The 14,639-nt window shown below is 33.4% G+C and overlaps 1 protein-coding gene across 1 annotated transcript in view; it reads right to left on the bottom strand.

The window, feature by feature from the left end:
• Window positions 1-13,023, bottom strand: part of LOC132752265 (uncharacterized) — a 34,117-nt gene extending 21,094 nt beyond the window's left edge. The window contains exons 1-2 of the mRNA XM_060742583.1: window positions 11,817-13,023; window positions 10,184-11,439 (exon numbers count right to left, since the gene is read on the bottom strand). Coding sequence (XP_060598566.1) covers window positions 10,184-11,439; window positions 11,817-11,895 — 1,335 coding nt within the window. The 5' untranslated portion in view covers window positions 11,896-13,023. The remainder of the gene's footprint in view (window positions 1-10,183; window positions 11,440-11,816) is intronic.
• Window positions 13,024-14,639: the final 1,616 nt, after the last annotated feature.

Genomic DNA, 14,639 nt, shown 5'->3' with positions numbered 1-14,639 from the left:
CTCTCTAAGGAACAGAATGGCAGACAAAAGCCGTTGAAATTTTGTTTTCATGAAGCATTACATTTTACATTAATTAGTTTTGAATAAGCAATGTTTACGAATAATACATATGTTTTGCCGTTTGTTTATCGAAACTAAACTTAAACAAGCCATGTAAGACAACATAAAAGAACCTACGTCGGCTGATTGATTTTCTTTTAAAAAAATCTATTCTAACCAAAGGAGAGTGATATTTATCAATTAACTGATTAATTGTGGTAAAGGGTGTCATTGCTGTAAAAGAGTCTAACAAAAAACGTCAACACTCGAATAATATAGTGCAAGCAACCTTAAAAAACATTGTTTATTTCATTTCAGCTCATCCCATTTTGCCTTAATTGTCACAAAACTTAGACAGAAGATTTGCTAAGTTATTATTCGGAGGTCTTTGGAAATTGGGTCATCTAAAATGGCCGGAAAAATAGAAAAAATACGTTAACAATCTAGAGGTAACTTTTTTCAGCACAAATATCTTAGGAATTTGTCAGATTCGTTCTTTTGTTGATTTCTATCCCAAATTTGAATATTAGCCAGCTTAAATTGATTGAATCTGGTGTATCATATAAAGTTGAAAAATGTTGCGCCGTATGTATAATTGTGTGAAATCTTGTGTAAGAGCAAACGGTTGCCTGTCAGATAGTAGTTTTGAGACTTAAGTGGGCTTTAAACAAAGGGAGCCACTATCACCTCTTTTATCTATTTTCTTCGCAAATGATATGCATGAAAATTTACAAGAAGATAATATTGAGTCAATTTCATTAGATGATATACAAATATTTTTTAATATTGTTTGCGTACGATACAGTTTTTTTTTCTTATGCTAAGGAAGGATTGAATGCATATTGCACTAAGCGGGGTATTGTGGTGAATGTAGATAAAACGATGCTATATTTTTTTCTCATAATGAGCTACGTAGCGTTGGTTAGTCATTCACCTATCTTTGTATTACATTCTCGTCTAATGGGATTTTTTTATCAAGCCAAAAACGTTTTATCTTACATGTCTTATCAAACACTAAATGCACTATCCTCTGTTAATGTCATTCTTTGAATCAATCGCCCTTAATGTAACAGAACAGATTGATAGCGTGGCCTTACCGTTTCTTACATATAGTTCAGAGGATTGGGGTTTTCATAATGCACTAGACATCGGAAATGTTCATTCGCAATTTTGAAAACAAGCTATTGGTGTACATTGTTATAATTTGTTTAAATTGAATTTACCCAAGAGAAATATTTAAGTTGTGTTAATAATTTTAAACATGGTAAACTGTTAACAATGTGTAGGTGCTCTACGCACAAATGAGCTATAGAAGAAGGTAGACATAGAAATATTGGTGGAAAAACAACGTTTATGTACGAAATGAAATATGAAACAAATCGAAACTGAGTATCATTTTTATTAGTATGTCCATATTTAATGACTTAAGGAAAATATATTAACCAATATAATATTGCTAATGGCCTAATTCAAATAAATTCAGATCAATAATTAAATGTACAAACACGAAATGAAATTGTTAGCATAGCAAAATTTGTTCATACATCACTTGAATCTAATTAATACATTTTTTGAATAATTGTACACTGAAACATACGGAAACATATGTTTATGTTTTAATTCATAATGTATAATTAATAATGTATCTTACTTTTCTATACTTTGTTTTGTACCGCTAAATTGTAACTTGACGATGAACATGTATATGTTTTGCTAATAAATTATTTGTCTTGACTTTGACTTTTTGACTGTAACAGTAATTATATCCTGTAAATGCAGTGTAAACGTTTAGCCTAAAGCTGCTTGTTTAAGGTTTTTAAATACAGAAACTACAATGCAATCTCTAAGTATTATGTAGCTACATTGAAAAATTGGACCTAGTCTGTTCAGAAGAGAATAGAACAGAACAGAACATTTATTTCACATGTACAGCTTGTACATCGTGCACATAAATAACATATTAAAATACAATTATAGTCACACAATCTACTCATACCCACATACAATTTTTAATTTCAGTGATATTCAGTGTAAATGCAGTGTTTTTTCTTCTTCTTTAGTTGACAATTATTATAAGCGACTGGATTTATGTTTGCTATATATGTAAAGATTTAAGATGTATAGATGTATAAGATGTAATGACATATATTTAAACATTCGTTTTCAATTAATCTCATTAAATGGGAAAAACAAAACAAAGTACTACTTTTGTTTCTTGTCATTTCATCTTAGGTGGTAGTTAAGAATTTTACAAAATGAATGCTTCAGAAAATGGCATGTATGATACAGGTATCATGAATGCTCTATGGGTGGATACTGAAGATCTTTGACCATTTGAGCCGCGTCATGACAAAACCAACGTTATGGGTTTGCGACCAGCATGGATCTAGACCAGCCTGCGCTTTCGCGGATCCATGCTGTTCGCTTACAAACCCTATAACAAGTAGAGAAACTGATAGCGAACAGCATGGCTTCTGATCAGACTTCGCGGATGCGCGGGCTGGTCTGAATCCACGCTGGTTGCAAACCAATTATGTTGGTTTTGTTATGGCGCGGCTCATTTTATTTTCAACGAGAACGCAAAAACCTTAAGAAAAAATAAGATGTCTATTTCCCATATGAACTGTTTGAAACAATATTTAATTAACCATTTAGTTGTTTTAAAATTGCAAGAAGAAAAAATATAAACACATAACTAGACATACTCAATGTCATAGTCGCTAACAAGAAATAAATCTTACACTATTTAAGAAGGAGCGACGTAGAGCGACTGTACCTTTAAAATAACGAAAATATTTAGTTCTTTCTGCCGCTTAACGCCATACAGAAAATATTTCGCGTGTTAAACGTGTGTTTCGTTATGACGCCGTTTCAGGTAATTTTATTATGTTGTGCATCAATGAAGGCATCTATCCAAAACGTTTGAATTATATAATAACAAAATGTTCGTGTTTGTTAGGATTGTTTTTATATTTAAGAACAATTTTAACACATTTCTCAACTCGGTCATTCAATATATCAATTTTCTCTTTATATATCGAACGTCGCCACGTGTTTCACCATAGTATCGAGGTCGGCCACGTTTAGTAAATTGGGTTAATATTCTCTTACAAAGCCAGCTTTTAAATATTAAAAGAACTGTAGACATAATAAATATTACATTAGTGCGTCATTATATTAGCACCCGTTTAAATAGAAAAGGAAAAGTTTTTGTTTAGACTTCGATCAAAATCGATCAATTAACGTTGTTTTGAACAATTTACTGCTGGAAAACGAACGTGTTTATTCTAATTGATCCGTGGTAAAAAGCTATTGTAATAAATTTGACAGGTTAGAAAAGTGTTTATTTTCAGTCGAAAATGTTCAACGTTTACAGTTCATATATATTTTTTGTAAATTCGATTTTGTATAGAATTGTAACGCGATTAATGACAAATAAAGCGGTTTCATTACATCATTTTGCTTTGTTGTAAATTGTCATCTATTTAAATATCGATAATTTAAACACTTTCTAGTATGCATTATGTTTTTAGAAGTTTTTTAGTGCTTGGCAAAGCGTAGTTTATAGTTAAATTATGTTCATTTTTTTTTTCATTGTTTAGTTGGGCTGAATTGACTAGATATTGCTAATGATTGACTGTTATTATGGTGATTGACAAACAGTTGATTTCGAAAAAAAAAATGAAATAAAATATAAATCAGCCTAAAATATACAAAAACAACTGTCACACTCTTTTTATGAATTGAACATTACAAGAAAGTTCCGATGGGTATTTGTATGTGAGAAGTTAGCAGTGAACAGTGAGCTAAGCAAAAAGGCATTTCAATTTATATAGGGAAGGTAATGATCTGCTGTAATGCTCAGCTGTTTTGGGCATCTAGCAGGGCATTCCTAAATATAGTGGAAAAATGCTCTGCTGCAATACTCAGCTGTCTTGGCAATCTAGCAGAGCATTCCTAGCTTTAGTGAAAAAATGCTCTGCTGGAACGCTCAGCTGGCTAGGCAATCTAGCAGTGCATTACTAAATAAAGTGTTAAAATGCTCTGCTGGAATGCTAAGCTGGCTAGGCAATCTAGCAGGACATTACTAAATATAGTGAACAAATGCTATTCTGGAATGCTAAGCTGGCTAGGCAATCTAGCAGGACATTACTAAATATAGTGTACAAATGCTATTCTGGAATGCTAAGCTGGCTAGGCAATCTAGCAGGGCATTACTAAATATAGTGTAAAAATGCTCTGCTGGAATGCTAAGCTGGCTAGGCAATCTAGCAGGGCATTCCTAAATATAGTGAAAAAAATGCTCTGCTGGAATGCTAAGCTGGCTAGGTAATCTAGCAGAGCATTACTAAATACAGTGTAAAAATGCTCTGCTGGAATGCTAAGCTGGCTAGGCAATCTAGCAGAGCATTACGTAATATAGTGAACAAATGCTTTTCTGGAATGCTAAGCTGGCTAGGCAATCTAGCAGGGCATTACTAAATATAGTGTAAAAATGCTCTGCTTGAATGCTAAGCTGGCTAGGCAATCTAGCAGGGTATTGCTAAATATAGTGTAAAAATGCTCTGCTGGAATGCTAAGCTGGCTAGGCAATCTAGCAGAGCATTACGAAATATAGTGTAAAAATGCTCTGGTGGAATGCTAAGCTGCTAGGCAATCTGGCAGAGCATTACGAAATAAAGTGTAAAAATGCTCTGCTGGAATGCTAAGCTGGCAAGGCAATCTAGCAGGGCATTACTAAATATAGTGTAAAAATGCTCTGCTGGAATGCTAAGCTGGCTAGGCAATCTAGCAGGACATTCCTAAATATAGTGTAAAAATGCTCTGGTGGAATGCTAAGCTGGCTAGGCAATCTAGCAGAGCATTACGAAATATAGTGTAAAAATGCTCTGCTGGAATGCTAAGCCGGCTAGGCAATCTAGCAGGGCATTACTAAATAAAGTGTTAAAAAGGTCAGCAGGAATGCTAAGCTGGCTAGGCACTATAGCAGAGCATTCCTTAATATAGTGAAAAAATGCTCTGGTGGAATGCTCAGCTGGCTAGGCAATCTAGCAGAGCATTACTAGATATAGTGTAAAAATGCTCTGCTGGAATGCTCAGCTGGCTAGGCACTTTAGCAGAGCATTCCTTAATATAGTGAAAAAATGCTCTGGTGGAATGTCAGCTGGCTAGGCAATCTAGCAGGGCATTACTAAATATGGTGTAAAAATGCTCTGGTGAAATGCTAAGCTGGCTAGGCAATCTAGCAGGGCATTCCGAAATATAGTTAAAAAATGCCCTGGTGGAATGCTCTGTTGGCAGACTAATTCTGAGTTCCAGGATTTATTGTTGCCAAAGTTGTATTGACATTTTCGACTTCTAGGCAATTCTGAGGCACTCGCAGACTTTCAGGTATTTTCGGTGCCAATAGAAATAATGATATTTTTGACTTCTAAGGACCTTTAAGAGACTATTTCATTGTCCTGCGACTTTTTGAAGGACACTCGCAGACTTTCAGGAATTTTGGTGCCAATGCTGATATTGACAATTAAGACTTCTAGGGACACTCAAGAGTCCATTTTGGTCGTCTGCGACTGATTCTTGGACACTCGCAGACTTTCAGGAATTGTTGGTGCCAATGGAAATAATCATATTTTTTGACTTCTAGGGACATTTAAGAGTCCATTTCATTGGCCTGCAGCGTATTGTTGGACATTCGCTGACTTTCAGGAAAGTTTGGTGCCAATAGAGATGATGGCAATTTTTACTTCTAGGGACCCGCCAGAGTCCATTTTTATGGTCTGCGACTGATTTTGGGACATTCGCAGACTTTCAGGAATCTCTGGTGCCAATGGAGATAATGACATTTTTGACTTCTAGCGACCCACCAGAGTTCATTTCGCTGGTCTGCGACTGATTTTGGGACACTTGCAGACTTTCAGGAATTTTGATGCCAATGGAGATAATGATATTTTTTACTTTTAGGGATCCGCCAGAGTACATTTCTTGGGTCTGCGACTGATTCCTTGAGACTCGCAGACTTTCAGGATGTTTAGTGATCATGACTTTTTATTTTTTAAGGACCCCTTAGTCATAAGCAGAGCATTTTTACCCTAAAATGTCATTATCTGCATTAGCACCAAAAAATCCTGAAAGTCTGCAAGTGCCCAATAATCAGTCGCAGACCAACGAAATAGACTCTGGATGGTCAAAAATGTCATAAATTGTAATTATCTCTATTGGCACCAACAATTCCTGAAAGTCTGTGACTGTCAAAGATTAAGTCGCAGACCAAAAAAAATGGACCCTGGATGGTCCCTAGAAGTAAAAAATGTCATTATCGGCCTTGACATAAAAAATCCTTAAAGTCTGTGAGTGCCTCAGAATCAGTCGCAGACCAAAAAATTGGATTCAGAAAGGTCCCAATAAGTCAGAAACATCATTTTCTGCATTGACATCAAAATTCCTGAAAGTCTGCGAGTGACTCAGAATCAGTCGCAGACCAACGAAATAGACTCAGGAGGGTCCTTTTGAAGTAAAAATGTCATTATCTCCATTGGCACCGAAAATTTCTGAAAGTCTGCGAGTGTTCCAGAAACATTCGCGGACCAACGAAATGGACTCTGGATGGTCCTCAAAATTCACAAATGTCATTATCTGCATTAACACCAAAAATTCCTGAAAGTCTGCGATCGTCCAGAATCAGTCGGAGACCAAAGAAATAGACACTTAAGGGTCCCGTAGAAGTAAAAAATGTCATTATCTGCATTGGCACTAAATATTTTAGAAAGTCTACGAATACCAAATAATCAGTTGTAGACCAACGAAATTTATACTTTATTTAAGAATGTCCTGCTTGTTTGCCTAGACAGCTCAGCATTCCGGCAGTACATTTTTACACTAATTTTCAGAATGCTTTGCTGGATTGATTAGCCAGCTGAGCATTTTAAACACTATATTTTGGAACGCTCTGCTAGATTGCTTAGCCAGCTGAGCTTGCCAGCAGAGCATTTTTACACTATATTTAGGAATGCTCTGCTGGATTACCTAGCCAGCTGAGCATTTTTAACACTATATTTAGGAATGCCCTTCTAGATTGCCTAGCCAGCTGAGCAATTCAGCAGAGCATTGTTACACTACATTTTGGAATGTCCCGCTAGATTGCTTAGCCAGCTGAGCATAACAGCTAAGCATTTTTACACTATATTTTGGAATGCCCTGCTAGATTGCCTAGCCAGCTGAGCATACCAGCAGATCATGTTTACACTATATTTTGGAATGCCCCGCTAGATTGCTTATCAAGGGAGCATAACAGCAGAGCATTTTTACACTATATTTTGGAATGTCCCGCTAGATTGCTTAGCCAGCTGAGCATAACAGCAGAGCATTTTTACACTATATTTTGGAATGCCCCACTAGATTGCTTAGCCAGCTAAGCATAACAGCAGAGCTTTTTACACTATATTTTGGAATGCCCCGCTAGATTGCTTAGCCAGCTGAGTATAACAGCAGAGTATTTTACACTATATTTAGGAATGCCCTGCTAGATTGCCTAGCCAGCTGAGCATACCAGCAGAGCATTTTTACACTATATTTGGGAATGCCCCGCTAGATTGCTTAGCCAGCTGAGCATAACAGCAGAGCATTTTTACACTATATTTTGGAATGTCCCGCTAGATTGCTTAGCCAGCTGAGCATTACAGCAGAGCTTTTTACACTATATTTTGGAATGCCCCGCTAGATTGCTTAGCCAGCTGAGTATAACAGCAGAGTATTTTTTACACTATATTTAGGAATGCCCTGCTAGATTGCCTAGCCAGCTGAGCATACCAGCAGAGCATTTTTACGCTATATTTTGGAACGCCCCGCTAGATTGCCTAGCCAGCTGAGCATATATACCAGCAGAGCATTTTTACACTATATTTAGTAATGGCTTGCTAGATTGCTTACCCAGCTGAGTATACCAGCAAAGCATTTCTACACTTTATTTTGGAATGCTCTGTTAGATTGCTTACCCAGCTGAGCATAACAGCAGATCATTGATTTCCCTATATAAATCGAAATGCCTTTTTGCTTAGCTCACTGTTAACTGCTAACTTCTCACATACTGGGTATTTACAGAAATTTCACTGGGTCACATGAGTTATTTATCATTCATGAGAAGTAAATTACAAAATTCAAAGGAATGATAGAAAAGTGTAACTTTTTTGACTTTCACCTGTTCACTCACTATATATACCCTTGGAAGGGCATAATGTGGCTTTAATGACGAATTCGTTCTACAATACAATAAAACTGTTAATTGAATCTTAAATAGTGTGATGACTTTCGATCATTTCTAATTCTAACTATTATAAAATCTGCTCATTTTAGTGTTAAATTGCGTTTAGAAACTCAAATTATGTCTCAAACTCACCCTTTTACTTACAGACGAGTATATTTAAAATATTTCTGTACAAAGAAATTATAAGTATATTTAAAATATTTCTGTACAAAGAAATTATAAGTATATTTAAAATATTTCTGTACAAAGAAATTATAAGTATATTTTAAATATTTCTGTACAAAGAAATTATAAGTATATTTTAAATATTTCTGTACAAAGAAATTATAAGTATATTTAAAATATTTCTGTACAGAGAAATTATAAGTATATTTAAAATATATCTGCACATAGAAATTATAAGATTATTTAAAATATTTCTGTACATAGAATTTATGAGTATATTTAAAATATGTCTGTACATAGAAATTGTAAGAATATTTAAAATACTTCTGTACATATAAATAAAAGTATATTTAAAATATTTCTGTACATAGAAATTGTAAGTATATTTAAAATATTTCTGTACATAGAAATTATAAGTATATTTAAAATATGTCTGTACATGGAAATTGTAAGTATATTTAAAATATTTCTGTACATAGAAATTATAAGTATATTTAAAATATGTCTGTACATAGAAATTATAAGTATATTTAAAATATGTCTGTACATGTTGGAAATTGTAAGTATATTTAAAATATTTCTGTACATAGAAATTGTAAGTATATTTAAAATGTGTCTGTACATAGAAATTATAAGTATATTTAAAATATGTCTGTACATAGAAATTATAAGTATATTTAAAATATGTCTGTACATGTTGGAAATTGTAAGTATATTTAAAATATTTCTGTACATAGAAATTATAAGTATATTTAAAATATGTCTGTACATAGAAATTATAAGTATATTTAAAATATGTCTGTACATGTAAGAAATTGTAAGTACATTTAAAATATTTCTGTACATAAAAATTATAAGTATATTTAAAATATTTCTGTACATAGAAATTGTAAGTATATTAAATGTTTCATGTTCAAGAGTGTCAGATACTTTAACAAATAAAAAGTGTACAATTATGTTATTTATGGATCTAATTTGTATCTATGTAATAAAGAATTGAAAGAATTATTCAAAACTGTATTTCTTACTTAATTAACACCCATACATGATATAAGGAAGCGAAATATAACATTCCCTAGCAACCCTAGTAAAAAAATCAACTGTAAATGATATTTAAGATGGGTTAACGATGACATCGCGCACGCGTTATCCGTATTCTATAGTTACAATATTTATATAATTCTTCTAAGGCAGGTACTTTGATAAAAATAATAGAAATACCAGGAATATCACCCGATGACATTTATAGAAAAAACTTGAATATCCTCTATATATTCAACACCTATAAACAATGTGATTCTATATATCTCACTGATATACCTTGACATATCATCGTGTGATATACTTACATTTATATTAGAACATTCATATATCATCGGACAGTAAAGAAAACAACATTCAGCTGAATATTATATTCGTTACCAACAGCCCAATATAAAATTACACACTTTTGAGAGCTCGTTATATAAAATATACAGAAGAGATGCTTAAAAAGAGGTTTTAGATACTTAACTTGGGTGTCAAATATTCGAAAATAATAAAATTCAAATAGAAATAAATATTTCTATACCGATCGAAATAATATAAATGTCCCATTTCATAATCTTAGTTAAAATCAAAGCTTACTTCATGCCTTGACATCCTACAATTGTATTTACATATACACATTCGAGCTGATTATAAATATTTTACAATAGTCAACGAAGGATACATTACCTCGTTTTCCCAGTCCCATTTAACACCAAGGAGTACTGCATATTGTCCTTCACAAAAACCATACATGCTTCGCCTTCCCCCACTTAATGAGGTCTCCCTTGCAGATGGTTTGGCTATCAGAACTTCATACTGACTTCCTTGTATACTTTCCCACGGTGAATAGTGAACAGAAGGAGTTGGGTCAAATAATACAGCCATGCCAGGCTCTGCAACTACTGCTATAAGGCTTTCATTTGTTGCAGATGACACGGCACACTGGAAATGATGTTCAGTATCAACCCATTGCTCAATGTGCGGCACAATCACCATTGCCGAAGACCCTGATAAATCATTTGCATTGCTACTGTTATACAGATTCAAATTCATAACCTGAATTAAAAGGACAGGTTCTGATGAATGAATTGTTGTATGCATTTTCCAGTCAATTCTAAAGTCTTTTGCATCTCCTGCTTTCGGTATAATGACAGGCGAATATCCAAGAATATATATAACTGTGTTATCTTTTTGTGTTACAATCTTTACTATATCTCCAGCTTCATCTAGAATATTGGGCACAACAACAAACTCGGTACCCCATTTTCTGATAGGTGGAATTTGTTCTACTACATGAGAGGTTGTACCATCTTTCTTTGGTATATCCCGAGCGCCAACTACAACAGCTATATTTTTATCAGCGGAGATATATGTTCCACTTAGATCGTTCTCACTTTCAAAGTGTAGAACATCTAGTTCATTTAGTTCAAAAGGAATGGCGGTTCCCGGTGCCGCGGCATTTTCTACTGGACTTCCGTTGATACAAACTGCACGAGGTTGAACGCTATTCGAAAACGTGACCTCGACCTTTGTATAATTATCCGTTGCTAATATAGCAAATTGGCACACACCACCCGTTGCGCAATACGTTATGACATAATATGTTGCTCCTAGGTGATCATATGGAATAGCTATGTAACCATCACTCCAGGAACCACTGGAATCTGTTTGAATGACATGTAATGTGAAGTCATCTACTGATTCAACTTTAATTCCTTTCTTTGCCATCTCAGTTCCATTTGGAACAAGTAACCCGCAGTCTGGTGCATCGAATTGAGATGCAGTAAAGTCTGAAGAAATACCCCAATTTGAGGCACTGGGGGTGCACGCGCCGACATCGTGTTTGATACCTGGGGCTGTTCCTGTCAACTTTTGAAGGAAAACTCCAACTGGTGAAGTTGTCACGTTTCTTCCGAGAAAGGTTACATAATACTTCGTTGAATCTTTTAATTAAAATAAACATTGTTTCATTATATTACAAATATCTTAATGATTACTCTTTATAAAACATATATCTACAGCTTTGAATATGCTTTTTTACAACTGATTTTAGCACGACTTTAATTATAGTTTGAAGAAAAATCATTGCTCGTATTATATATTCAGAGAAACAAAAAAAAACTATTAAGATACTAGTATTTACAATATAGTTGATTACGAGATAAGTCTTTCGTTAATTAAATTGAATGTTTAAAACCTTGTTTCGTTATAATTTTGACAGTCTACAAAGTGATAATATACATTTGCAGATTTATTTTCAATCAAGACAAATAGCAAAGTTAAAGTTGTGTTTCTAGAAGTATAAGAAAACTCAATTTACCTGAAGGAAGTATGGCACAAATAAGGAGAGAAATGAACAACAAACTATCTTCAGTGACTCGAACCCGTACGAAATTCATATCCAAATATCCTTTTAACACGTTACACGTTTATGTTTTGTATACACCATTGCGAGTAAATACACTCCTTATATGACTGCCCGTTTAGCTAATTAAATGTCACACCCAGCTTATGATTTAATTACTTATTAATACCAATTATCACATTCAATATTTGAATTTTAACTGCTTTTATTCTATAGTTGATAATACTGTGTGTTAATAATAGTTAAATGTAATGCGCGCATGTACGTGTCCAAACACTTTAGAGTTAATCCAATATCCTTTTAATTTTTCCAACGTTTGAAATTAGTACTATTAATTATACAAAAGCATTAATTCCTTCTCTCTCTCTAGATTCAATTAAATCAGCAAATAACCTATTTCATATGTGTACTTGCATTTACTCAATGTAACTTGTGTGCACACTGAATAATAAGCTTAGTCTTTTTATATACACTACAATTCTTATCTAAGTATTTATTTAAATTAACACAATATCTATTTGAATGTAAATCCGTCACTTTCCAGCATTAGTTCTAAAATATAGGAATATTCCAATAAGTTAAAAATTCAATGTTATTTTGACATGGCATCGGACACATTTACAAAAGACACGCGGACATTTTAATTGAAACAGAACTGTTATTAAATGCCATAGATTATATTTCTATTGTACCATCTATAAATCACCATCGATTTTCACTCCGCGTTTCTATTTAAACCGATTTCTGTCCCAGTCACAACACGTACTCATCGGAAATTGGTACAACCCTATACAATTTAATTTCATTTCACTCCGTAGATAACAATGTCATTTAAGGCAAACAAAGAGAAATGCCTCATAGAATTAATATAGGAAAAATGTTCAACTATTTGTTCAATAATGTTTTTTTCACGCTTAAAGAGCTCCAGTTTATTCCCTTTCTAAAACCTTTTAACAATTGAAGGGAAATGGATGTTACCTGATACATTGTAAAATTGGAAACATTAAAACAAATATGTAGTTACTGTAGCTGTCAATGCATTTTATTTACATTAGTTTACAGTGTTCTCTCGTATCATGTCCTGTGCAATCATATTCTTTGTTACATTCTCTACATTCATGTTATTTCTTGATCTTTTAGTGTGGAGACTTTGCTCAGAGTTAATTCGTATACCAATATATGTACAGTGCGTTCACTAGAGGGCATGTATTAGTTATCCCATACTTACGGTCTAGAGCATGTTCGTCAATTGGTTATTTTTTTCTGGGGTTTACATTTTGCGACGAACAATAGAGAAGTCATATTTAGATGCTCGTACATTGGTTACCTTTTTCTGAGGTTGAATATTTTGACGACATGGAACGTGTTTGTATTGATGCAAAGAAAAACGTCAAAACACTCGGCAGTCTGATTTATACTCGGGGGCTACATTCCCCTCGTACAAATCAGATAGCATCATGTTTCGATTCTCTTTCTATAACTTGTCCTGATCCTTATCCTGACTATGTCATATTCTTAACAACCAAATACACTAAGGTAAAATCATTGTTGCGGCAAACCGTTGAATATACTTTACCATATTCAAAATGTAGATTAATGAGTGAATTTTAATACAACATCACATAATAATGATTTTAGTATAATATTTTGATATTATCAGATACAGATACATAGTCTCTAGAGAATGGCAATGTGCTCTGTTTTTAATTAAATATGTTTAACTGTGTTTTCGTATCATTGATATATTGTATATATTGTATCACATTGGTTATATTCTCATATAATAAAGAATACAATAAAATCCAAATACTAGTAGTATATATATATCTTTTAATGTTTTATGCTTAATAAAATTCGTATTCGTATTCGTATTCGTATATAAATGTATATTTCAAATACACAGCCGCATTGTTAATTGTTAAGGATACAACATACTGTGGGTTTTTTTTAATTTGCATTATAATCAGACATTTTGACAAAACTTTGTAATTTTTAGGTGCAAAGGAACAACATTTGTGACGAGTGACTTGAATATTTTTAATATTAAATATATGTATATCCTTATTAAGATATATCACTCCATCTTTGACTGGAAGGAGATAATGTAATTTAAGCTTAATTATGAGTTATTCAGTTTTTAATGATAAAATTATCATTTTATTCTCAAAACAGAGCTGAATTGTTCTTTTATTGAGTTAAGCGATAAATAGAAAATGCTATAGTAATCTACCGCGTGGAATCGGACACAGTCAGGGGCAAGCCATTGTTTCCTTGAGCAAGAAACTTTACATTTATTGCTTAGTACTGGTTCGTTCCAGGAACGGATTTAAGAGAATTTCAATAAGCTGATAACTTCCAACACGATCGATTAAAAAAAACTCAAATAAAATTGTATAAACTAAACTATAATAGAAAAGGCGATGCAAGCGGTTAATGCTAAAAGTCATACTAGCTTGTTTATTGCAAAAATGTAACTGCGTTCAATATTTTCCGAAAATTTAAGGAGACATTCAAAATTTTATTCTTATGTCAGCAATGTTGGCAGCTTTGTGAAGCATATATCCAAGATATAAATATTATGCACTATTTATTCACTATTGTCATGTTACAAACCTGTTAGTTTTTCCACAACCTGTAACTTTTTCACCCATGATTTATTTTGTAACAGAATGGTCAGCAAGGGACTATGTGTCCCTGATTCATGGCATCTTTGCTATGAAACTTACGGCCAATAAATAAAATTATGAAAGCTCAAAGTCATTTTTTTTTAAACATCAT

The sequence above is a fragment of the Ruditapes philippinarum genome, unplaced genomic scaffold, assembly GCF_026571515.1.
Source record: "Ruditapes philippinarum isolate M1 unplaced genomic scaffold, ASM2657151v2 ctg220_1_1_1_1, whole genome shotgun sequence".
Lineage (NCBI taxonomy): Eukaryota > Metazoa > Mollusca > Bivalvia > Venerida > Veneridae > Ruditapes > Ruditapes philippinarum.
The sequence above is the reverse complement of the archived record's forward strand: the minus strand, read 5'-3'. Positions and strand labels throughout refer to the sequence as shown.